Source organism: Salvelinus alpinus, chromosome 9 (assembly GCF_045679555.1).
Source record: "Salvelinus alpinus chromosome 9, SLU_Salpinus.1, whole genome shotgun sequence".
Taxonomy (NCBI): Eukaryota; Metazoa; Chordata; class Actinopteri; order Salmoniformes; family Salmonidae; genus Salvelinus; species Salvelinus alpinus.
In genome coordinates, this window is record NC_092094.1 from 23,994,743 (window position 1) to 24,021,202 (window position 26,460).

The window sequence follows — 26,460 nt, forward strand, 5'->3', positions numbered from 1 at the left end:
AGTCAGTATGTTGGCAGCAGCCACTCAATGTTAGTGGTGGCTGTTGAACAGTCTGATGGCCATGAGATAGAAGCTGTTTTTCAGTCTCTCGGTACCTGCTTTGATGCACCTGTACTGACCTCACCTTCTGGATGATAGCGGGGTGAACAGGCAGTGGCTCGGGTGGTTGTTGTCCTTGATGATCTTAATGGCCTTCCTGTGACATCGGGTGGTGTAGGTGTCCTGGAGGGCAGGTAGTTTGCCCCCGGTGATGCGTTGTGCAGACCTCACTACCCTCTAGAGAGCCTTGCAGATGGTGGGCAGAGCAGTTGCCGTACCAGGAGGTGATACAGCCCGACAGGATGCTCTCGATTGTGCATCTGTAAACAGTGTTTGGGAAAATGGGAAACAGTGTTTAAACCCTTTACAATGAAGATCTGTGAAGTTATTTGGATTTTTATGAATTATCTTTGAAAGACAGGGTCCTGAAAAAGGGACATTTCTTTTTTTGCTGAGTGTACATACGCATTTGACATGGCCTCAAAGTCATGTCTTTGGTCATTTAAGGACAACAACTCACACCAACAATGAATTTCCCCACCTTCCCTATTAGGTACAAAGGTAAACGGCACACCTGTAAGGTTAACTCTATAAAGCCTAAGCAAATCCTTTCAGTACTACTCTTTCCCGCATTCTGTTGAAGTCTGGGGTTGCATAACAATAGGCGTGTCGCTGAGCACTCAATCATTGAATGTTGCGGCCATGAAGGAACCTACAGGCTTACTGAGACTTTCCCTGTCAATTGGCCTACTATTTCTGTATACTTTGGCCGAATCCAATGGTAAGTAAGCTGATAACAATCGTCGAAACATTGCATAGGCCAACAACAGTGGTCAGGAAATATAGAAGATACAGGATGTTGCCTAACTACCGTAGGCTGTGTAGCAGGTTGGTAGTTAAGTTTACACATTATAGGCTAGGGCTGGCACAATTACCGTATAACCGTGTAACCGATGAAGACGCCATGAAAATAAAATAACCATCATAACCGGAAAAATATATTTTGGGGGGGTCGAATGAACAGCTGACTGAATGACCACAATGCAGCAGCAGCACACATAGAAATAGCATGAATAGAACAGGCTTGGAACCACTAACCATGGCAATTTGACTGGTAATCTCATTTTTCACTCGCAATGACTGTAATAATTTCCATGGTACTGTAGAATGTTAATTCAAATTGTGTTAACTGATGTGACTCCTGTATTATACAACGGGTGGGTTTAATCCTGAATGCTGATTGGTTAAAAGTGCATTCCCGCCGGTGTCTATTCCACAGGTTACCAGACAGTTTAATAACACATTTATAATGGGATTGAAATAAGCACAAGGTTTTTGGAGACTTGATTTAGGTCATTCCTGAAATACCACTTCTGATGTAATAAATGTGATCATTAATATGGGTAAATATCATATACATGCAACTGGAAAGGCATTTTCGAATCATTATTAATTAACAAAACATCTGAGAAGTAATTGCTGTCAGTCAATGTCTCACTACCTTTTTTTATTTTAATGTGACCATTCTCTGCTCCAATGGAAATTCCGTATCCCTTGAAATATAACCCCCTTATAGTTATTTATGTGTTTTCTTTGTCTAATAATCCTTAGTTTGTTCTGGATTTTTTTCCTCATGCAATAATGTACTTTGTGTTCATGCAATAAAAATAAAAAATTATGCTAGTGCTATGGGAGAGGTACTTTCAACATACTGTGGCCTATTGCCATAGCACAGATATACAGTATGGACAGAGGGTTACATTCAAAGCTGTTGACATGAGTTGTCCACAAGAATGGTATATGATCTGGATAAACATACTGAATTATACACTTTTAAAGGGTGTTGTGAAACCAATTTTTACTCAATGAAAAGGAGTAACCATACATCTCCCCTGTTTTTCGAAAGTAACACTCCATGTGTTACTCCATTGTGTCCTCCTCCCAGAGCGCTAAGAACCTTGGCGTGATCCTGGACAACACCCTGTCGTTCTCAACTCACATCAAGGCGGTGACCCGTTCCTGTAGGTTCATGCTCTACAACATTCGCAGAGTACGACCCTGCCTCACGCAGGAAGCGGCGCAGGTCCTAATCCAGGCACTTGTCATCTCCCGTCTGGATTACTGCAACTCGCTGTTGGCTGGGCTCCCTGCCTGTGCCATTAAACCCCTACAACTCATCCAGAACGCCGCAGCCCGTCTGGTGTTCAACTTTCCCAAGTTCTCTCACGTCACCCCGCTCCTCCGCTCTCTCCACTGGCTTCCAGTTGAAGCTCGCATCCGCTACAAGACCATGGTGCTTGCCTACGGAGCTGTGAGGGGAACGGCACCTCCGTACCTTCAGGCTCTGATCAGGCCCTACACCCAAACAAGGGCACTGCGTTCATCCACCTCTGGCCTGCTCGCCTCCCTACCTCTGAGGAAGTACAGTTCCCGCTCAGCCCAGTCAAAACTGTTCGCTGCTCTGGCACCCCAATGGTGGAACAAACTCCCTCACGACGCCAGGTCAGCGGAGTCAATCACCACCTTCCGGAGACACCTGAAACCCCACCTCTTTAAGGAATACCTAGGATAGGATAAAGTAATCCTTCTAACCCCCCCCCCCCCTTAAAAGAGTTAGATGCACTATTGTAAAGTGGTTGTTCCACTGGATATCATAAGGTGAATGCACCAATTTGTAAGTCGCTCTGGATAAGAGCGTCTGCTAAATGACTTAAATGTAATGTAAATGTAACACACCTATAACTAACTGCTTAACATCTCAACAGCACCTGTGGTCCAGACCAAACTGGGGGGACTGAGAGGGCAATATGTGAGCGTAAAAGGGAAGGAGACGGTGGTTCAGGCCTACCTGGGTGTGCCGTTTGCCAAACCACCTGTTGGCCCCCTGAGACTGGCCCCGCCCCAGCCTGTGGAGGGATGGGAGGGAGTGAGGGACACCATCCAGCAGCCTCTCATGTAAGACCCAGCAAGGTCACAAACAAACCATTCATCTCAAGTTTCTGGTTATTTGAATAAGGGTTAGACAAACAATGAGATTGAATAAAATCAGACTTCTCAATGAGTTTTATGTTTTTCAGGTGTCTTCAAGACAGACAAATTACAAAAGACCTTTACTCCAATTTGTCCATGACAGTGGAAATCCCAGAGGTGTCAGAAGATTGTCTTTATCTCAACATTTACACTCCAGTTAAACCTGCTGAGAAAACAAGGCTTCATGTAAGTAATATCAGACACATATAGCCAACAGTTGATTGACTTCCCAGTGATGCCGTTGAAACAATATAGAGTTGCGGGCTCCAGAAAGTTAGGTCACACCGCGGTAGTGGCAGAATTTAATAATAAAGACGATATTTCCTGTATTACGGTAGGCCTACTGGGTTTAAAAAAAAAACATTTTAGTGCTTTAATGTTATTCTCATCAGCGATGCACTTTTCAATCCAAATTTGTCAGGTGTGTGTAGGCTACTTAAATGTATTATGTTTGTGAATTGTATTATGACAAATAATCATACTTTTTCAGTCAGTTATCGTAGTGAATGACTCATGCTTAGTGGAATACTTGTCAATGTGCAGTGAAGCTGTGTAGGGAAGATGTTTTCATCATTAGTCAAAGTTAACGATAACTGCTAAAAACGTCCAGATTATCAAAGGCTACAAGGCCACACATAAGCATAGTTCAGCTCAGAAAATATTTATTGTCCCCGAAGGGCAATTTGAGTTCAACATAAAATAAGTAAAAAAATACAAAAAACCTGAAACCATATAATACAACATATGTACGATGATAAGTGCAAAGTGAATCTAAATGCAGCTGGTATTTACTTTTTTCAGCATGTATTGCTTGTGTTTCTCAGGTCATGGTTTGGATCCATGGTGGCGGATTCGCCATTGGCTCTGGATCAGCATATGATGGTTCTGCTTTGGCTGCATACCAGGATGTGGTTGTGGTGCTGATCCAATACCGTTTGGGACTGCTGGGGTTCTTCAGGTAAGACTGAACCACTACTGAACCGCACACAATTGGAGATTTTAAAGGGGTAATCCTTGTATATAGCCTCGTTATTGTTTTTGTTGCGTTACGATTTGCTTATTTATTTTTTTGTCTTAATTTTTAACTCTGCACCACTGTTGGGGGAATGTGCTCGTAAGTAAGCATTTCGCTGTGAAGTGTACACCTGTTGAATTTGGCGCATGTGACCAATAAAATTTGGTTTGATTTGGATGTGCAGTATTTCACAACCGGTTCCTCACCCTGAAAGTAGTCTATGAGCCAGGAGAAACTGTAATCCATGGTTCGCTTTTCTTTAAACAGCCACAACAAATGTCAGCTAATATTAGCCTCCGCTAACTAGAAATCAATGGAAGTGATATGGACAACTTTGCAATTTTCTAAATGTCATGGTCAAATCAACTTGATTATTTGGTTTGACATTCCGTAAAGATGATTTGGCCTTTCTTAACATTGCACGGTTGCCCCTATACAAGTGTTGGATTTGTCTCCACTTGAGTTGCTGAACTGATATTTTTGCCATGGCGCAACTGGCTAAGAACATGCTGTAGTGTGATTTTGCGAGGCAGAGGATCCAAGTTCAAGTGCCAGTAAGGACTTGTGAGGAAAGAAGCTATACTGTTAAAGGCCCAGTGCAGTCCAAAATGAGTTTTTCTTTTGTTTTGTATCATATTGAACAACAGCTGATGAAACTAACACTCCCAAAGTGTGATCAGTGTTATTTCCTGATAGTTACTGGTTGAAAATAGGGATCCCAAGTGGTGCAGCGGTCTAAGGCATTGCATCTCAGTGCTAGAGGCGTCATTACAGACCCTGGTTCGATCCCGGGCTGTATCACAACTGGGCGTGATCGGGAGTCCCATAGGGCGGCGCACAATTGGTCCAGCATCGTCCGCGTTAGGAGAGGGTTTGGCAGGGGTAGGCTGTCATTGAAAATAAGAATTTGTTCTAAACTGACTTGTTCAGTTAAATAAAACATGTCACTGTTTTGGGCTTGTTTTACTGGTTTTCCATCTTTTCCATACAGCACAGGAGACAAGTATGCCCCAGGGAACATGGGACTACTTGACCAGGTGGAAGCCTTGCGGTGGGTCCAGGAGCACATCCACAACTTTGGTGGCGACTCCAAGTCGGTCACCATATTTGGAGAGTCTGCTGGTGGAGCAAGCGTATCGTTACTGGTGAGGATCCACACACACACACACAGACAGATCCAAAATATATTACATATTTAGCAATTTATGTAAACTGTAAAATATAATGCTTCAAACATTTTGTCTATAATTTATATATTGTAACACTTATTTTACCAAATAATTTTGTATGAAAACATATTTCCATCAATACAGTATATTGCATAATATTTTGAGTGAAATATCAGCCTGGTCTCATAGACTAGACGTAATATAGTAAAGGTAAATCCGGGACACTCAAATTAGTATGATATGTTCCATTTGGAATGGATACATAGGACAGAAGGTTACTTCAGGCAAAAATGTATGTTGCAACAAATTGGAATTCGTAACATATCATTTTGCAAATCGTAACATATTTTACAAATTGCAATTCCAATCATACAGTATCATACAAATTGTAATTCGTAACAGGGGTTCCCAAACTTTTTTGGCCCATGACCTCATTTTGATATCTGAAAATTCTCATGTCCCCACCCATGTGAAAAAAAATCAACAACCGATGTTTACTTTTTTTATTTGGGGATATGGCTACGGAGCTTCTCAATGTCAGTGAGTGTGGTCGACAATACGCAACTCATTTCCGCTGTCACATCCAACCTGGATCAATATTTGGTTTGATGCAGGCAAAAGCACTGAATCCAGCTTCACACAGATATGAGCTGGTGAACGGTAGCCTACAATGAATTTTATGGTGCTTTCAAGACAACTGGGAACTCGGAAAAATACGAGGTCAAATCATGATGTCAATGATCTTTAGGTTGGAAAGTCAGAGCTCTAGACAGAGTCCCGAGTTCCCTAGTTGGAATTCCGAGTTGGATGTCCATTCAAAATATTTTTTCCCACCCGGAGCTCGTTTCTTTCCGAGTTCCCAGTTGTCTTGAACGCACTGATGTCTGAGATTTCTGAGTTCCCAGTTGTTTTGAACGCGTCATTAATGCTCAGAGGGAGACGCCAGGCTATTCCCTTTGAGTCAGGAACCAAAACTCCTCCGTAGTGACCCGTGATTGCGTTGTCTGCAGCAATCGGTCACATGACAGCTCGATCAGCTGTTTGATTTAAATTACCGGAATGTCAAATGAGCCAGGATCACAGTCAAACGGATTGGGAAGTAGGTCCATCCCAAAGTGCTCTTCCAAGCATTGGAGGTGAGCAGTTATCACTCGTGTGGGACACTTACTGATTATGTTTTCTGTTATTTAATTTTCATTACACAGAACGTCAACCAAGTCTGTTTTTTTTTAATCCGAAGTGAATGACAAAAGTTCCTCTCTGAATGAGAAAAATCTTTCCAACTCTCCCCCTCGATAACCACCAAGCCTCGGTGTGAAATAGAACATTGTCATGCTCTGATCCCATATCTCCACAAATTTTGGCGAACAGACCTGCGTGCAGTGAATGTGGTTTGATGTAGTTTACAATCGAAGTTACCTGCTGCACTCTTTTTCTGCCAGTTGCTCTCAATGTATCATACAATGCGTCCATATGGCAGAGGGAAACACATTCATAACTAGAGTGCAGAGGCCTGACCGCCGTCCAATGATAGATGTAGCCCCATCTGTGCAAAAGTCCACCATTCAATACCATATGTGACTCACCACCTGGATTCGGTCTTATGTAGCAAAATTGGAAATTGTGTTTTTTACATTGGATAAAAGTACAGACTCAGAGCTACAAAATGGAATATCATACTGCATTGTTGAGGAACAATGGGAAAGTAATTCTGCTTTGAAAGATGATAAACTTGTAAACTCACTTATGAGAAAATGACCTTTGAATGTTTTGGTATCTAGTGAAGAGCTCTTCTTTGTCTACACCCATTCAGCATCGTTCACACCCTCTTAAGCTTTAGCCCCACCCATCTTGTTTCGACCTCGGAGCGTTCAGAGTGCACACTTGATGCTCTGGCCGATGATTTGTTTACCTATGGACAACATGAAAACAGACTGCAACAATTTCATTACGCTTCTTTGCAGATGTTTACTGACATCGGCCATATTCAACGCGTGATGTAAACTTTAGCTTAAGACATCTAGGTAAACAATGAATCTAGCTAGGTAAACAATTAACCTAGCTAGGTAAACAACTTGTAACAACACACGTCATGCAACGTTAGTTAATGAGCCAGCCAGCTAGTTAATTAAACAACATTGAACATAGTGCCAAATCATGTTGTTACTACAGTACACCGCATGAATATGCTGGGAGCTAACCATCCAGATTCAATGTTAGCTAGGTAAAGTTAGACTCTAACTAGCGAAGCAAACAGCTGTGGGATATGAATAACAACGTCAGCTAGGTAGCCAGCCAGCTAACGTTAGCTAGCTAGCTAACAGTACACTTTAGCTTAAGACATGTAGCTAGCTAGCTAGGTAAACAATGAACCTAGCTAGGTAAATAACGTGTAAAATCACACGTCACGTAACGTTAGCTAACGAGCCAACCAGCTAACGTCAGGAAGTTAAACAACAATGAACTTAGTGCCAAATCATGTCATACTACACTGCATGAATATGGTGGGAGCTAAACAACCAGGTTCAATGTTTGCTAGCTAACATTAGGCTGTAACTAGCAAAGCAAACAGCTCTGGGATACGAATAACAACGTCAGCTAGGGAGCCAGCCAGCTAACGTTAGCTAGCTAACATTACACTTTAGCCTAATACATGTAGCTAGCTAGGGAAACAACGTGTAAAATCACACGTCACGTAACATTAGCTAACGAGCCAGCCAGCTATAGTTAGCTAGTTAAACAACAATGAATATAGTGCCAAATCATGTCCTTACTATACTGCATGAATATGCTGGGAGCTAACCAACCAGGTTCAATGTTAGCTAGCTAACATTTGGCTCTATCTAGCAAAGCAAACAGATCTGGGATACGAGTAATAACATCAGCAAGGGAGCTAGCCAGCTAACGTTACCAAGCTAGCTAACAGTACACTTTAGCTTGAAATGAAACCACTTTCTGTTAAAATTAGAAACATGTAATATCTGAAAATGTAGCTAGCTAACGGTAGACTATCTTACCTGTATACATCATCATGCATGATGGACGCGTCTCCCTGTCATGGATGCCATGCCACAAAACCTTAGTTTGAAGATGTAATCCGGAGACAGGTGTTTTATCCATCTCATACTCTAATTCCACAGCTCAAATAGACAGAAGCCTTCTATATGGCTGACCAATCCGAACTCTTCTCTCGGCATGTCCAGCCCACTCATTATCTCAGCCAGTCATGGCTAGTGGGAAGGTTTCTGTCGTATTTACAGATGGCATGCAAGTTTGTTATCAAGGCACATGAAAGGCATTTCTGCCAAAAAACGCATTTTGATAAAAAAATCTAAATAACGTTCAAACAGCTCTCCTGTCGTGACTTGCGACATATGCCTAGTTTCATGAATTGGGTCACATATGCAATCTGTTTTTCGTTAATATAACCACGCAGCACACTGAATATCCCTTCTGCCGTTTCATGCTCGTGGAATCGTGAGAAAAAACAATATGTTCTTGTGAATAGCATCCACATCCATGTATAGCGAACAAAAGTCAATGCATGGGCATTCCGGCCCTCACAGCTAACATCCATTTGGAGAGCGAAAGCTGGGGAGTTTGAGTCGTTCAGTCAGTTTCCTCTTGATTGCTAGTAATAGTATTAATTATTTGTTTAACGGTGCTATCTGACAAAGGTATTGATGTGAGTTTCTGTACCTCTGCCTCCCCACACATTGTTTTCACCATATCAATTGCGGTAATATCAAAGTCCCTGCAATAGTGTGTGGTTTCATAGCGAAGCGAGCCTAGCCATTCATGGTGGGAATGATTCAAGTGCAACGGTCAAGCGCGGCCTTTCCCATGATATAAGGGTGCTCTCTGGTTGAATTGTATCTTTTAGATTTTAATCATTTTCATTTAAATTTTTAGGGCTAACCACATTACAATGATTTTGAGTTACAAAGACAATATTATATATATTTTTTGCATATATTTTTTTTATTCAGGATTTTGGTAATTTTCCCATGACCCCATTTTCATATCAGGCGACCCCACATGGGTTCTCGGGCCCCTAGTTTGCGAACCGCTGTCGTAACATATCATGCGAAATGGATGTGGGACATTCCCAAATTAATACATACCATACAAAACGTAACATATCATACTAATTGGAGTGTCCCGTAAATTGTTATGAATTTTATGAATAATGACTAAATGATGTATACATGTAACGTAGAACTATAACTAACTGAATTCTACCCTGTTTTTCTGGAATGATAAATAATGTTAGTTCATAAGAAAGAGGTTATGTAGCATGTACCTGGGAAGAGAGGAATGTATGTGTGGGCCTAAAGAAAACAAAGTGGATCATTAAACTATGTTTGAACCGACCCGGCTGTAACTCTGGGGAGATAAGATAGGACAGGGAGAGCCCCTCCAGGTTTCCCTTATCTGGGGGGGACTGGAACTGTCAGTTGAGTGGTAATAAACTGTGGTGAGACTTCAGGAGAAAATCCTAATGCTAGTGTGGATGTATGGGCGTAGGTTTTTAAGAGAATATTATAAAAGGAACGTCTTTGTATATGCGCAGGAGCGCTCTCGTAAATAAACTTTTTGACTATTGTAGTTGGGTCTCCGTCTGATTCATTTCAACCAGTTTCCTACAAATTCTGGGTTACAGGCTGAGTAGTTAATTGAATTGGGTTTATGAACATTGAGAACATAATTCTTGTGACAGAAATATAGGTTTTATGTTTTGAGACATCACTATCTTGATTAGCTTCTTGATTCCTGTTGTCTTTTTTTATTGCTAGCTTCTCTCTCCGTTGTCTATTGGTCTGTTCAATGGCGCGATAGCCGAGAGTGGTACCGCAGCAATGAACGTGCTCTTCAATCCCAATCCCCTGCTTGTGGCACAGGTATTTTCAAACTTTCTCTCCACCAAACTCAGTACTCTGAGAGACATAAATAGCATTGCACATATTTAAACAAATGTACTGCCCAATCAATAGTTGTCATCCATCAATGTCCTGATAGTCATTACAACCACGACGATTTATTCTATTGGTCTTGTCTCATAGACAGTGGCAAACCTGATTGGCTGTGAAAGCACCAACACAGAGAAGATAGCAGACTGTGTGAAGAAGTTGACCGCTGATCACATTATGAACATTCAGAAACAGGTGGGATATCCCGGACAGTAACATATCTTGCCAGGGTTCTAGCTATGTCTTTGGGAAGGACACCAATCTTAACATTTGGTTATACTTAACATCATACAACATCTATGAATTGTAATGAGGACATCAGAATTGCGAGTACAATTTACAGTGTGAAAATATACTGAGTGTACAAAACATTCAGAACACCATCCTAATATTGAGTTGCACCCCCCCTTTTGCCCTCAGAACAGCCTCAATTCATCAGGGCATGAACTCTACAAGGTGTAAAAAGCGTTCCACAGGGATGCTGGCCCATGTTGACTTTAATGCTTCCCACAGTTGTGTCAAGTTGGCTGGATGTCCTTTGGACGGAGGACCATTCTTGATATACACAGGAAACTGTTGAGCATGAAAAACCCAGCAGCGTTGCTGTTCTTGACACAAACCGGGTCGCCTGGTACCCATTACCATACCCCGTTCAAAGGCACTTCAATCTTTTGTCTTGCCCATTCAGCCTCTAAATGTCACACATACACAATCCATGTCTCAATTGTCTCAAGGCTTAAAAATCGTTCTTTAACCTGTCTCCTCCCCTTCATCTACACTGATTGAAGTGGATTTAATAAGTGACACCAATAAGGGACCATAGCTTTCGCCTGGAAAGTCTATGTCATGGAAAGAGCAGGTGTTCTTAATGTTTTGTATGATTTTATATGATACTAAAACACAATAAACTAAATATATAAGCTGTTGAGCAGTTGACTTGAAATAAGCTGTTGGGCAGGGCTTGAGTGGAACTGTTGGACAATGCTTGAGCAGAGGGGGAATTGATGTTACAGCCAGGGGAAAAACGGTCAGTCTGACAGACAGGTCAGGAGCTTTTTATCAGGGCACCTTTCCGCCCAGGACATTCACAGTTCCTTTGCAATAGCCACTCCTCTGAAGGTACCTAGTCCTCCGTGGATGAAAGCATACCACCCACCTGGGTGATGCCTTAGCAGCTGAAGTGCCAATGCACAGCTGAAGTGCCAAGGCTCACAGTGGGAAAAGTCCCCACTGTGAGCCTCATCAGCCTCCCATCTCCACACACAGTCCCTATCATTACAGGAACCGGCAGGTGAAACAAAAACTGTTAGGTGAAACAAAAAATCCAACACATTACAACACATTAGCTAGCTAGCTACACATTAGCCACTGTTGCAGGACTGTGATGGCAGCTATCTATCCAAGCCCAACAAACAGACCTGCCATCACAGTCCTGCAACAGTGAGTCAGCATGCATGTTGTATGTGGTCAAAACTCAGATATGAAAAATAAAAAGTTAAATAAAAAATGCAATGAAAACCTAACTTAATTAAAATATACATACAAAACAACCAGCATATTAACATATTCTGCTGTTCTGCATTAGGAGGTAGATCAACGAAAACACTGAGCCTAGAAATGTGCATATTGTGACAGGAAATAGGTATGATGTGGATAGAGATTGCATCATAGACTATAATTGTTTCATGAGCATTAAAAGGTAATATCAAAGATTATGATAACCAACTCCCTTTCATCTGGTAATATTTTGCAGACACATTTTCTAGAGGGCCTCCGCTTGTTTGTAATGTCTTGTTGACACGTTTTTCTCACTTTTTATCAATCTTGTCTTTTTAAAGAATCAAATGCTATTCTTTGGTGTGACTGTTGACGGGCAGTTCTTGTCCAAATCGGCGATGGAGATTTCTCAAAACCATGAGATGCACAAGGTGCCGTTTATGACTGGAGCCAATGACAATGAAGGTGGCTGGCTTTTAGCAAAGGTGAGTTTATTTTGAAAGACGATTTGAATTTGTTTCAACAATCAATGCTAGATGTTAGTGTAACCGATGTGAAATGGCTAGCTAGGTAGCGGTGGTTCGCGCTAGCAGCCTTTCAGTCGGTGACGTCACTTGCTCTGAGACTTGAAGTAGTGGTTCCCCTTGCTCTGCAAGGGCCGCGGCCTTTGTGGAGCGATGGGTAACGATGCTTCGTGGGTGACCGTTGTTGATGTGTGCAGAGGGTCCCTGGTTCGCGCCCGAGTCGGGGCGAGGGGACACCGTAAAGTTATACTGTTACATTGATGCTGTTGACCCGGATCACTGGTTGCTGCGGAAAAGGAGGAGGTCGAAAGGGGGGTGAGTGTAACGGATGTGAATTGGCTAGCTAGTTAGCGGTGGTGCGCGCTAATAGCGTTTCAATCGGTTACGTCACTCGCTTTGAGACCTTGAAGTAGTGGTTCCCCTTGCCCTTGCAAGGGCCGCGGCTTTTGTGTAGCAATGGGTAACGACGCTTCGTGGGTGACTGTTGTTGATGTGTGCAGAGGGTCCCTGGTTCGCGAGGGGACGGACGTAAAGTTATACTGTTACATTAGGCTGATGAAGACGGTCTCTCAATAATTTTTTTCTCAAAGTTTTATGGAAAATGTGATTTAGTGACACAGGAGAAAGATTAGTAGTTACAAATAGCCTAAGATTAATAGCATTGATATTGTCAAAGTGAAAGCATTCAATGAACCCTAATGTTGAGGAGTGGATATAATCCTGTGACATCCTCAGCTTTATTGCTATGCTACATATACTGAACAAAAATATAAACCCAATATGTAAAGTGTTGGTCACATGTTTCATGCGCTGAAATAACATTTCCCAGACATTTTCCATATGTACAAAAAGCTTATTTCTCTCAAATTGTGTGCACAAATTTGTTTACATCCCTGTTAGTGAACATTTCTCCATTGCCAAGATAATCCATCCACCTGACGATATACCTGACGTGGTATATCAAGAAGCATGATCATTACACAGGTGCACCGTGTGCTGGGCTCAATAAAAAGCCACTCTAAAATGTGCAGTTTTGTCACACAACACAATGCCACAGATGTCTCATGTTTTGAGGGAGCATGCAATTGGCATGCTGACTGCAGGAATGTCCACCAGAGCTGTTACCAGAGAATTGAATATTCATTTCCATGTCCAATCAGCCACATGTAACCACGCAGACCATATGTAACCACGCCAGCCTAGGACCTCCATAACTGGCTTCTTCACCTGCGGGATTGTCTGATACCAGCCCCCCGGCAGCTGAGGAAACTGTGGGTTAGTTCAACCGAATCATTTCGGCACCAGCTGTCAGAAATCATCTCAGGGAAGCTCATCTGCGTGCTACTCATCCTCACCAGGTTCTTGACCTGACTGCAGTTTGGCATCATAACCGACTTCAGTGGGAAAATGCTCACCTTCAATGGCCACTGGCACGCTGAAGAAGTGTGCTCTTCACGGATGAATCCGTATGGCGTTGTGTGGGTGAGCGGTTTGCTGATGTCAACATTGTGAACAGAGTGCCCCATGGTGGTGGTGGGGTTATGGTATGGGCAGGCATAAGCTACGGACAATGAACACAATTGGTATCTGTGACCAACAGATGCATATCTGTATTCCCAGTCATGTGAAATACATAGATTAGGGCCTAATTTATTTATTTCAATTAACAGATTTCCTTATATGAACTGTAACTCAGTCAAATCTTTGAAATTGTTGAATGTTGCATTTATATTTTTGTTCAGTGCAGTTTGACTTTGGGTTAGACACATCTCTTGCTCAACGCTTGCACAACCCAAATTTTACTTTATCTTCTATTTACACCATTGCATGATTTACGCATCAAGTGTATGTACCATATTAAGATCATACTGGATAAATTCACAACTTGAAATCGTGCCATTGAATCAGATCATTTTCAGTGGTGCGACTGGTATGTACATTGTCAAGCAGGTGGTCACATGTGTTCGCGAGGCAGAGTACCGTAGTTCAAGCCCAGTCAGAGGCAAGTTGAGGGAGGAAGCAAAGCTGTTAAACTAGAACAGTGACGCCAGTTACACGCATCTCAAGTTAGGATTACACTCATGGTGGAGATATTAGATTAAAGAATAAAATAACTAAATCTGAAGGAAATTCCCCTTTAACATATTATTGCCAAAGATGAGTTGATTTATTAAATTGTAAGGCTTTGTACTCCTCTTTTTCTCTTTAAATAGTGAAAAGAATGTGGATTTTAGACAAGTAGTAATGTGTCTTCTCCCATAGTTTTTTGCTCCTCCAGGTTGGGAGGATGGAGTGGACCGGGTGAAGGTCATGCCCATTATGGCCATGTTCTACCCTGATGTAAGACAAAAGCACACCAGATGATATTGTCTAACTACTGATAACAATACATGCTGTGTCTACACTGAATGGTTGTTGTCTCCTTCAGCCCAAGGATAAGTGGATAACTGAGCTGATAGCAGATGAATACCTGGGAACCTCTGGAAATCGGGTGAAAAACCGTGATGGGTTCAATGAGCTGGTTGGGGACATTATGTTTACCATTCCTGCCCTCCAAATGGCAAACTTCCACAGAGGTAAGAGCACTAGGCCCCATAGAGTTCAGGATTAGAACTGGTACAGTGCATTCGGAAACTATTCAGACCCCTTGACTTTTTCAGCATTTGTTACGTTACAGCCTTATTCTAAATTGATTAAATATCAATCTACACACAATATTATGACACATTTTTTTGTTGTTGCAAATTTCTTAAAAATAAAAAACAGGGGGCCTCCTGAGTGGCGCCGCGGTCTAAGGCACTCCATTGCAGTGCTTGAGGCGTCACTACAGACCCAGGTTCAATCCTGGACTGTGTCACAAAACAAAACATTTTTGCATTATTGAAGGTACCCGAAAACACAGTGGCCTCCAACGTTCTTAAATGAGCTGGCCGCCCGGCCAAACTGAGCAATCGTGGGAGATGGACCTTGGTCAGGGCGGTGACCAAGAACCCGATGGTCACTCTGACAGAGCTCCAGAGTTCCTCTGTGGAGATGGGAGAACCTTCCAGAAGGACAACCATCTCTGCAGCACTCCACCAATCAGGCCTTTATGGTAAAGTGGCCAGACGGAAGCCACTTCTCAGTAAAAGGCACATGACAGCCCGCTTGGAGTTTGCCAAAAGGCACCTAGAGGACTCTCAGACCATGAGAAACAAGATTCTCTGGTCTGATGAAACCAAGGTTGAACTCTTTGGCCTGAATGCCAAGTTTCACGTCTGGAGGAAACCTGGCACCATCCCTACGGTGAAACATGGTGGTGGCAGCATCATGCTGTGGGGAAGACACTGGGAGACTAGTCAGGATCAAGAGAAATATGAACAGAGCAAAGTACAGAGAGATCCTTGATGAAAACCTGCTCCAGAGCGCTCAGGACCTCAGACTGGGGCAAAGGTTCACCTTCCAACAGAACAATGACCCTAAGCACACAGCCAAGACAACGCAGGAGTGTCTTCGAGACAAATCTCTGAATGTCCTTGAGTGGCCCAGCCAGAGCCGGGACTTGAACCCGATCGAACATCTCATCCCCTGAAAATAGTTGTGCAGCGACGCTCCCCTTCCTACCTGACAGAGCTTGAGAGAGTCTGCAGACAAGAATGGGGGAAACTCCCCAAATACAGGTGTGCCAGCTTGTAGCATCATACCCAAGAAGACTCGAGGCAGTAATCGCTGCCAAAGTTGCTTCAATGTTTTTTTCATTTATTTAAATTTTTATACATTTACAAAAAATTCTAAAAACCAGTTTTTGTTTCGTCAGTGTGGGGTATTGTGTGTAAATTGATGAGGGGGAAAAAATCATTTTAATCCATTTTAGAATACGGCTGTAATGTAGCAACAAAAAAGTGAGCGGGTCTGAATACTTTCCGAATGCACTGTATATCAGAAATCACATTCTGAGGTCTCCGTAGAGAATTCAAGTCTATTTCCAGAGGCCAATTCACCTAAATGTTACTGTCTTATCCCACACAACAGATGCAGGTGTGCCTGTGTACCTGTATGAGTTCCAGCAAACTCCCAGCATGTATAAGAAGATGAGGCCGAGTTTTGTTGGGTCTGACCATGGAGATGAGCTTATGTTTGTTTTTGGATTCTGCTTCACATCATATTTTATAGTGGATGGTAAAGGAATTAACCTCAACCTTGAATCTATTGTACTACATGTCATCAATCCAGTTCCCCAAGTTCTCCATAAATACTCTATTTCATACAATCACTCACCACCAACTACTCACTCTTTTTCTCAGGTTGTGCAGAGGAAGATGAACAACTAAGCAGAATCATGATGAGTTACTGGGGTAACTTTGCTCGTACAGGGTAAGGAACTGTTCTTCATCAGTTTTTAGAACATAAAATGGCGGGCAAATATATTTGCACTCGTTCACTTTTCTTAAATAATTCCCAATTTCTTCTAAAATAAGTAGAAATTAAAGGAAAAAATTGGATCTCCACACATTGTTACTGGATTTTCAACATTGCAGAACCAATTTAGTTTTGAGAAACCTAAGTTTAAAATTTAAATTTAGAAAAGGCAAGGACAAAATTATTTGCATCCAATAGCTAATACTTGGTTGCGCAGCCTTTGGCCATGTTTAATTCTGACAAACACTTTTTGTAACCACAGTGGCGTCAGTTCAGCTAAACCTGGGTATGGCAAAGGGGGGTGTGAGGGAAGTTGAAGCTCATTGACTGCATTTCGACACAATTCTGTGGAACGGCATATACAATATCAAGCACTGCTCAACCTCATCATAAATTGACTAGTTTACTTGTGGAACGTCACATAAAATGCAACGTGAAATAAATAAACACTGTCACAAGAACGCTGACTTCAAATGCTGACATCTGCCACCGTTTACCAAGAGAGTTTTCATCTATATTTTTCGTAGCTGTCTATTTACCACCCCAAACCGATGCTGGCACGAAGACCGCACTCAACGAGCTGTATAAGGCCATAAGCAAACAAGAAAATGCTCATCCAGAGGCGGTGTTCCTAGTGGCCAGGGACTTTAATGTAGGCAAACTTACATCAATTTTTACCTAATTTCTACCACCATGTTACATGTGCCACCAGAGGAAAAAAAACTCTAGACCACCTTTACTCCACACACAGAGATGGGTACATAGCTCTCCCTCTACCTCCATTTGGCATATCTGACCATAACTCTATCCCCCTGATTCCTGCTTACACTCATCGGATGTGTCAGGGCTTCCAAACTATTACAAAGGGAAGTGCAGCCGTGAGCTGCCCAGTGACACGAGCCTACCAGACGAGCTAAATTACCTCTATGTGCGCTTAGAGGAAAGCAACACTGAAGCATGCATGAGAGCACCAGCTGTTCCAGACGACTGTGTGATCACGCAATCCGTAGTCGATGTGAGCAAGACCTTTAAACAGGTCAACATTCACAAAGCCGCAGGGCCAGAAGGATTACCAGGACGTGTACTCCGAGCATGCGCTGACCAACTGGCAAGTGTCTTCACTGACATTTTCAACCTGTCCCTGACCGAGTCTGTAATATGTTTCAAGCAGACCACCATAGTCCCTGTGCCCAAGAACACTAAGGTAACCTGCCTAAATGACTACCGACCCGTAGCACTCACGTCTGTAGTCATGAAGTGCTTTGAAAGGCTGGTCATGGCTCACAACACCATTATCCCAGAAACCCTAGACCCACTCCAATTTGCATACAGCCCCAACAGATCCACAGATGACGCAATCTCTATTGCACTCCACACTGCCCTTTCCCAACTGGACAAAAGGAACACTTACGTGAGAATGCTATTCATTGACTACAGCTCAGCGTTCAACACCATAGTGCCCTCAAAGCTCATCACTAAGCTAAGAACCCTGGTACTAAACACCTCCCTCTGCAACTGGATCCTGGACTTCCTGACGGGCCGCCCCCAGGTGGTAAGGGTAGGTAACAACACATCCGCCACACTGATCCTCAACACGGGGGCCACTCAGGGGTGCGTGCTCAGTCCCCTCCTGTTCTACCTGTTCACCCATGACTGCATGGCCAAGCATGACTCCAACACCATCATCAAGTTTGCAGATCACACAACAGTGGTAGGCCTGATAACCGACAACGATGAGAGCCGATGGGTAGGTGGTCAGAGACTTGACCGTGTGGTGCAAGGAGAACAACCTTTCCCTCAACATGATCAAGACAAAGGAGATGATTGTGGAAATACAGAAAAAGGAGGGCCGAGCACACCCCCATTCTCATTGACTGGGCTGTAGTGGAGCAGGTTGAGAGCTTCAAGTTCCTTGGTGTCCACATCACCAACTAACTGTCATGGTTCAAACACACCAAGACAGTCGGGAAGAGGGCACTACAACACCTATTCCCCCTCAGGAGACTGAAAAGATTTGGCATGGGTCCTCAGATCCTGAAAAAGTTCTACAGCTGCAACATCAAGAGTATCCTCACTGGTATGGCAACTGCTCGGCCTCCGACCGCAAGACACTACAGAGGGTAGTGCGTATGGCCCAGTATATCACTGGGGCCAATCTTCCTGCCATCCAGGATCTCTATACCAGGCGGTGTCAGAGGAAAGCCCTAAAAATCGCCAAAGACTCCAGCTACCCTAGTCATAGACTGTTCTCTCTGCTACCGCACAGCAAGCGGTACCAGAGCACCAAGTCTAGGTCCAAAAGGCTTCTTAACAGCTTCTACCCTCAAACCATAAGACTCCTGAACAGCTAACCAAATAGCTACCCGGACTATTTGCATTGATCCCCCCCCACACACATTTTTACGCTGCTTTTACTCTCTGTTTATTATCTATGCATAGTCACTTTAACTCTACCTACATGTACCTCAATTACCTCGACTAACCTGTGCCCCGGCCATTATCCCATTATCCCAGTTTATTGTTTACTTCAGTTTATTTAGTAAATACTTTCTTAACACTTATTTTTTCTAAAAACTGCATTGTTGGTTAAGGGCTTGTAAGTAAGCATTTTACTGTAAGGTTTACACCTGTTGTATTCAGCGCATGTAACAAATACAATTTGATTTGATTTGATTGCTCATTTATATATTTCTTAATTCCATTATTTCTTTTTTAGATTTGTGTGTCTTGTTGTGTATTGTTTGACATGACTGCACTGTTGAAGCTAGGAACACAAGCATTTTGCTACACCTGCAATAACATCCAATAAATATGTGTAAGTAACCGATAACATTTTATTTTATTTTATTTGACCTTTCTAATGGAAGTTTGGCCCACTCTTCAATATCAAACTGCACCAGGTGTTTCAAGTAGGTTTGATAATGCCAACAGGTGGCACAAGAGAGGTTCGATAATACTTTTGGGTGGATTTTCTGCCTCTGGTACTGGGGGCCTTGAACGTGTGCAAGGCATCATGAAATCAGCAGGTTATCAATCTATTTTGGAGTCCAATGTTCAACCCAGTGTCCAGAAAACTGGGACCCTGTCAAAGGTTGTGCGTCTTCCAGCAGGACAAGGACCCCAAACATTTTAAAAAGCACCCACTAATGGTTCAAAAGGAAACGCTAGACTGTTCTGGAGTGGACAGCGCTGAGTCCAGATCTGAATCCCATCGAAAACCAATGGCGAGATCTGAAAACAGCAGTTGTTGGAGGGTACCCCTGAAACATTGCAGAATTGGAGCAGTTTGCAGCTGAAGAATGAGGCAAACATCCATTAGAAAGGTGCAGCGAGCTCATTGATGGCTACAAGAAGTGTTTGTCAGCAGTTATCTTGGCCAAAGACTGAGCTTCTCTTTCTTTTCTAAATGAAAATTGTGAACTTAAGTTTCAAAAACCAAAATTGATTCTGCAATGTTAAAAATCCAATAGCAATATGTGGAGACCAAATTATTGTCATGGTTTCTCCAGGCACCAGAGGCCGGCAGAGACTGCCCTAGAGACTTTTTTGTTACTCCGGTGTTGCTTATGATTTTGTTATGATTTCCCTTTTTAAAGAGGTGTGTTTTCTGTCCTTGTTTGCAGAGGCTTGATTTCGGTTGCCCCGTGTGTTTGTCTCCTGAGTAAGTTTTCTAGTCCTAGTGTTTGTTATTTTTTCAGAATTACTGTGATCCTTCTGTTACCTTATTTTCAGTAACGTATTTACGTACTGTATATCCTAAACCAATGGTTCCTCATCTGGTCCATTCTCTGCACCTGGGTCCAACCCCACCACGTCACAGCAAGATTCTGCCCCAACATGGACCCAGTGGAGATCAACCAGATTAAAGAGGTCATAACCCACCAAGGAGCACTGTTGAGAAGACAGCAAGAACAACTCTCCCAGATCTCCGAGAAACCCTCCGGGCACTCACCGATTCCTTCCGTCCACGGCACACCCCCAACCCAGGAGGAGCCAATGCCCAAGTCTCATCGCCTAGTGCTACAGGCGTCGCGGTAGTTCCTCCAGGGAACCTGCACCGGGATCCCAAGATCCCAGCCCCTGAGCAGTATGATGGCCACCCAGGAAGATGTAAGGGTTTCCTCACTCAGTGCTCTCTGGTGTTCGAGCTACAGTCCTCCTTGTTCTACACCGATTGGGCCATGATTGCCTACATCATCTCTCTGCTCTCGGGCAGGGCCCTCCCATGAGCAATGGCCGTGTGGGAACAGCAACCACCATCCTGCAGCTCCATATTAGCCTTAACTGCTGAGCTGCGTCGAGTCTTCGACCACCCAGTCGGCGGAAGAGAAGCAGCAAGCCGACTGTTCAGATTCCGCCAGGTGGCCAGACCAGTGGCTGCACCCCCAAACTCAGCATTGAGGAAAGGGAAAGTTGTACAACTGAATGCCTTCAACTGAAATGTGTGTTCCGCATTTAACCCAACCCCGCTGAATCAGAGAGGTGCGGGGGGCTGCCATAATCGACATCCACGTCTTCAGCGCCCGGGCAACAGTGGGTTAACTGCTTTGCTCAGGGGCAGAACGACAGATTTGTACCTTGTCAGCTCAGGGATTCGATCCAGCAACATTTCGGTTACTGGCCCAACTCTCTAACCACTAGGCTACCTGCCGAGCCAATGCAACTGGGACGCAAATGTCTGAGCCCACAAGAGCGTGACAGGTGCGTGTGCGAAGGCTGCTGCCTCTACTGTGGAGGTCGCGGTCATCTGCGTGCTACATGCCCAGAGCTGAAGGGAAACGCCAGGGCTCGCCAGGACAAGGGGAGACCCTGACTAGCTGTTCAGTTACTTCCCGGTTACCCAGTCACCGTCTGTTACTACCCGCAATCCTCCACTGGGACAACCGTCAGCAACAGATTCAAGCCTTCGTGGACTCCGGGGTCACAGATAACTTCATTGATCAAGACTTCGAATTACAAATCTCCTGCGTGAAATGTCCCATCCCTCTGCAGAGCCCTCAATGGACGCCCCATTGGCTCCGGCCAGGTGGAATATCAGAGTTCATTCTACTGCAAGTTGTGGTGAATCACTCAGAGACTCTTAGTTTTCTTTTGATAACGGCTCCCGAGAACCCCCTTATCCTAGGGTACCCCTGGCTAACGCTACATAACCCACTATTTTCCTGGTCCACGGGTCACCTACTAAATGTCTCAGACCCCCACCAACAGCCTCACTGTGTTCTCCTGCATCCATTGAAGACCAAGACTTCTCCTCTCTCCCTCCCGAATACTTCGACCTCCGGGAGGCCTTCAGTAAGAGGCAAGCGGCCACAATGACAATCAAGAATTGTTACCTCCTACCCCTGATTTCCGCTGCCTTGGAGTTGGCCCAAACGGCCCAATTCTTCACCAAACTGGACCTCCACAATGCTTACAATCTGGTGAGAATCACCCCTAGTCGCCACTATGAGTATTTAGTCATGCCCTTTGGATTATCAAACTCACCGGCAGTCTTTCAAGCATTGGTCAATTGGCTCTTAGGGATATGTTGAATCGATTCGTTTTTGTTTACCTCGATGAGATCCTGATCTTCTCCAAGACCTTTCTGGAACACATACTGCACGTTCGCCAAGTCCTGAGACGCCTCCTGCAGAGTCAACTATATGTCAAGATAGAGAAGCGTGAGTTCCACGTATCCCAAGTTTCCTTCCTGGGTCACATTATCTCTACTGCAGGCATCCAAATGGATCCCGTTAAGATTGAGGCGGTCGCTGACTGGCCCCGTCCCACCTCACTCAAGCAGGTCCAGTGGTTCCTCAGGTTTGCCTATTTTTACAGGTGTTTTATTCGCAACTTTGGTGCGGTGGCAGCGCCTCTCACGGTCCTAACCCGTAAGTCCCAGACCTGTTTTCGCTGGACCCCGAGGCTGACAGGGCATTCATGGAGCTCAAGGAACATTTCACCTCTGGACCCATCCTCGTTCATCCTGATCCGACTTGTCCCTTTGTGGTGGAGGTGGATGCCTCGGACACCGGAGTGGGGGCGGTCCTTTTACAGCAGAACTAGGAGGACAAGAAACTGCACCCATGCGTCTTTCTCTCCAAATGGTTCTCGCCAGCGGAACGCAACTACGATGTAGGCAACCGGGAGCTCTTGGCAGTTAAGTGGGCCCTTGAGGGGTGGAGACACCGGTTGGAGGGGGCACCTCATTATTTTGTGATCTGGACGGACCATAAGAACTTGATCACCATTCAAGAAGCCAAGGGGTTGAACGCTCGCCAGACTAGATGGGCTCTGTTTTTTAACAGGTTTGATTTCACACTAACCTATCGCCCGGGATCCAAGAATCAAAAAGCAGACGAGGAGAGGGACCCCGAGCCCATCATCCCCAGCTTATGCATTGTGGCCCCTGTGATATGGAGTATTGAGACCACGGTCCGACAAGCCCAGATCAGAGATTCTGACCCCGGCGGGGGACCCACTAACAGACTTTACATTCCGCGATCAGCCCGGTCCCGAGTATTACAATGGGGACACTCCTCTAAATTAACTGGGCATCCAGGGGTTAATCGGACACTAGAGTTCCTGAGGCGGAAATAATGGTGGCCCAACATCAATGAGAATGTGAGATCCTTTGTTGCGGCCTGTTCCATCTGTGCCCAAAGCAAGTCTTCACGTCAGTGACCAGCCGGGTTGCTCCAACCTCTGCCCATCCCCAGCCGGCCCTGGTCTCATCTGTCGGGAGACTTTATCACTGGGCTACCTCCATCTCAAGGGCTTACCACTATCCTGGTGGTCGTCGATCGGTTCTCCAAGGCAGCCCATTTCATCACCTTACCCAAGTTGCCATCAGCAAAAGAGACCGCTGATCTTATGATTACCCATGTCTTTCAACTACACGGACTTCCCCAGGACATTGTCTCAGATCGGGGGCCCCAGTTCGTCTTACGGTATTGGAAGACCTTCTGCTCTCTGCTGGGGGCATCGGTGAGTGTCTCCTCTCCATCGGTGAGTCTCTCCTTTGTTGTTTTTTCAGTATTACTGTGATCCTTCTGTTACCTTATTTTCAGTAAAGTATTTACGTTTATCCTAAACCATTGATTCCTCGTCTGGTCCATTCTCTGCACCTGGGTCCATCTCCACCACGTCACAATTTTTTTTTTTTATTCTAACTTATTTGACAAGAACTATGGAACTATTTAAGAAAAGTGTAACGGTGCTAATATATTTTGCTGCCACTGTATCTGTAGAACGAAATTAATATTTAGGAACAGAGTATTATTTACAATTGTGTGTGTGTGTGTGTGTGTGTGTGTGTGTGTGTGTGTGTGTGTGTGTGTGTGTGTGTGTGTGTGTGTGTGTGTGTGTGTGTGTGTGTGTGTGTGTGTGTGTGTGTGTGTGTGTGTGTGTGTGTGTGTGTGTGTGTGTGTGTGTGTGTGTGTGTGTGTGTGTGTGTGTGTGTGTGTGTGTGTGTGTAGGTCTCCTAATGGGGCCGGCCTGGTTAAGTGGCCACAGTACGGACTAGAAGGACATTACCTGGGGATAGGGCTGGAGCAGGTACCTGGTCAACACCTGAAGAGGGACCGCTTCATCTTCCTGACACAGACTGTTCCTGAGAAACTGCGTTTGGGTCGAGAGAAGATGGAGCACAGTGATCTGTAGGGTGCCATTCTTTTATTTGTGTTCATTTACGGTGCATTCGGAACGTATTCAGACCCCTTCCCTTTTTCCACCTGTTGTTATGTTACAACCTTATTCTAAAATGCATTAAATAAAAAAATGTCCTCATCAATCTACACACAATACCTCATAATGACAAAGCGAAAACAGGTAAAAAAAATGTTTGGTACAGAAATACCTTATTTACATAAGTATTCAGACCCTTTGCTATGAGACTCAAAATTGAGCCCAAGTGCATCCTGTTTCCATTGATCATCCTTAAGATGTTTCTACAACATGATTGGAGACCACCTGTGGTAAATTCAGGTGATTGGACATGATTCGAACATCTCTGAAAAGACCTGAAAATAGCTGTGCAGCGACGCTCCCCATCCAACTCTGCAGAGACGAATAAGAGAAAATACAGGTGTGCCAAGCTTGTAGCGTCAAAGCCAAGACTCGAGGCTGTAATCGCTGCCAAAGGTGCTTCAACAAAGTACTGAATAAAGGGTCTGAATACTTATGTAAATGTGATATTTTTATCTTTTCTTTTTTATAAATGTGCAAAAATGTCAACCTGTTCTTTTCTTTGTCATTATGGGTTATTGTGTGTAGATTGTGTGTAGGTTTTAATCCATTTTAGAATACGACTGTAATGTAACAAAATGTGGAAAAAGTCAAGAGGTCTGAATACTCTCCGAATGCACTGTATATCAGGGAGACGTGGGACAACTGAGTACCATTTCTTTCTTTGTGATTTAGAGTTTTGAGCAATCTGACCTTGTGTCGGATGCCGTTTCATCCAATTCTTCCTCTTCATCCGATTTGTAATCGCACCGATATAATTTATGTGTGGAGAAAAACTTCAAGGTGTCAAGAGATGGGGCCTTTGTTTTGGACACAGGTGTACTCCTTTTATTACCTTTTAATACCCCTCATCCAAACAGATACCATTTCCTTAAGGGAATGAATAATTTGATTGACGAAATTCCTTGAGTTAAAACAGTGACTACTTGACTTACTTGACTTAATCCTCTTGGTCCCCTTAGGATCTTAGGGCATCCACCAGGGCTCTTAAGCCTACTCTTTTCAGCCGAAGGGCTTTTGTTCTTGTAAAGTGGAGCATTGCTAGTTGTTTTATGGCCTTCCCTGCTTTCTCTGTCCTTGTAGTTGCAATCCAATGCCTGTTTTGTTATATTTGTTGTGTGTTTTCTGAATGTATCCTTACCTCCGACATTGTCATTTTCCACTGAAGAACATCATTCAGAGTTCTTGTAAAGCAATGTCAACTGTGGATTTCTCAACAGGCCAAAAACTGGGCCGGTGGTCCAGACCAAACTGGGGGGTCTGAGAGGGCAGTATGTGAGCGTAAAGGGGAAGGAGACTGTGGTACAGGCCTACCTGGGTGTGCCGTTTGCCAAACCACCTGTTGGCCCACTGAGACTGACCCCGCCCCAGCCTGTGGAGGGATGGGAGAGAGTAAGGGACGCCACCCAGCAGCCTCTCATGTAAGATCAGCAAGGTCATGAACACACAATTCATCTCAAGGAAGTTCTTGGTTGGTTGAAGAAAGGTTAGATCATCAATCAACAATAATTTGATAAATCAACAAATCCAGCACAGTCAATGTACACAGTGAGGCAAGCAGAATGTGCAAACCACTACCTGGCTCACACAATGCGCACAGAGACCTGGTGAAACTTGGACATTAAAAGGTGTTTCATGTTTTACAGGTGTCTTCAAGACAGACAGCTTACAGTAGACCTTGAGTCCAATTGGTCAATCAAAGTGGAAATCCCAGCAGTGTCAGAAGATTGTCTTTACCTCAACATATACACCCCGGCTAAACCTGCTGAGAATACCAAGCTTCCTGTAAGTTTAATAGCAGACACACACAGATTATAACTTTGTGTTATCAAGTCTTGGTCCTGGGTACCCAAAGAGGTGCACATTTTTGTTCTAGCCATGCACTAACACACAGGATTCAACTAGGCCATAGATGGGCAACTTTGATGGGGCTGGGGGCCACAAAAAAATCTGAACTTATCATGAGGGGCCGCAGTGGCTGGGGGGGTCTGCTTACCCTTGTCGTGTCTTTGGCTATGCCGGATTAAGTGATATGACATGCTATTCTATAAAATAATTTCTCTGTAAACTAATCAGGTGAATGTAATTAACTA

General features: G+C 43.9%; 1 protein-coding gene across 1 annotated transcript in view; it reads left to right on the forward strand.

Moving 5' to 3' along the window:
• Nucleotides 1-665: 665 nt before the first annotated feature.
• The window catches only part of ces2b (carboxylesterase 2b), a 38,953-nt gene continuing 13,158 nt past the window's right edge, over nt 666-26,460 (forward strand). Inside the window, exons 1-15 of the mRNA XM_071416473.1 lie at nt 666-820; nt 2,805-2,994; nt 3,117-3,255; nt 3,894-4,027; nt 5,076-5,229; nt 10,050-10,154; nt 10,317-10,418; nt 12,062-12,205; nt 14,507-14,584; nt 14,673-14,820; nt 16,256-16,402; nt 16,528-16,597; nt 24,100-24,279; nt 25,588-25,788; nt 26,014-26,152. Coding sequence (XP_071272574.1) covers nt 742-820; nt 2,805-2,994; nt 3,117-3,255; nt 3,894-4,027; nt 5,076-5,229; nt 10,050-10,154; nt 10,317-10,418; nt 12,062-12,205; nt 14,507-14,584; nt 14,673-14,820; nt 16,256-16,402; nt 16,528-16,597; nt 24,100-24,279; nt 25,588-25,788; nt 26,014-26,152 — 2,010 coding nt within the window. The 5' untranslated portion in view covers nt 666-741. The remainder of the gene's footprint in view (nt 821-2,804; nt 2,995-3,116; nt 3,256-3,893; nt 4,028-5,075; nt 5,230-10,049; nt 10,155-10,316; nt 10,419-12,061; nt 12,206-14,506; nt 14,585-14,672; nt 14,821-16,255; nt 16,403-16,527; nt 16,598-24,099; nt 24,280-25,587; nt 25,789-26,013; nt 26,153-26,460) is intronic.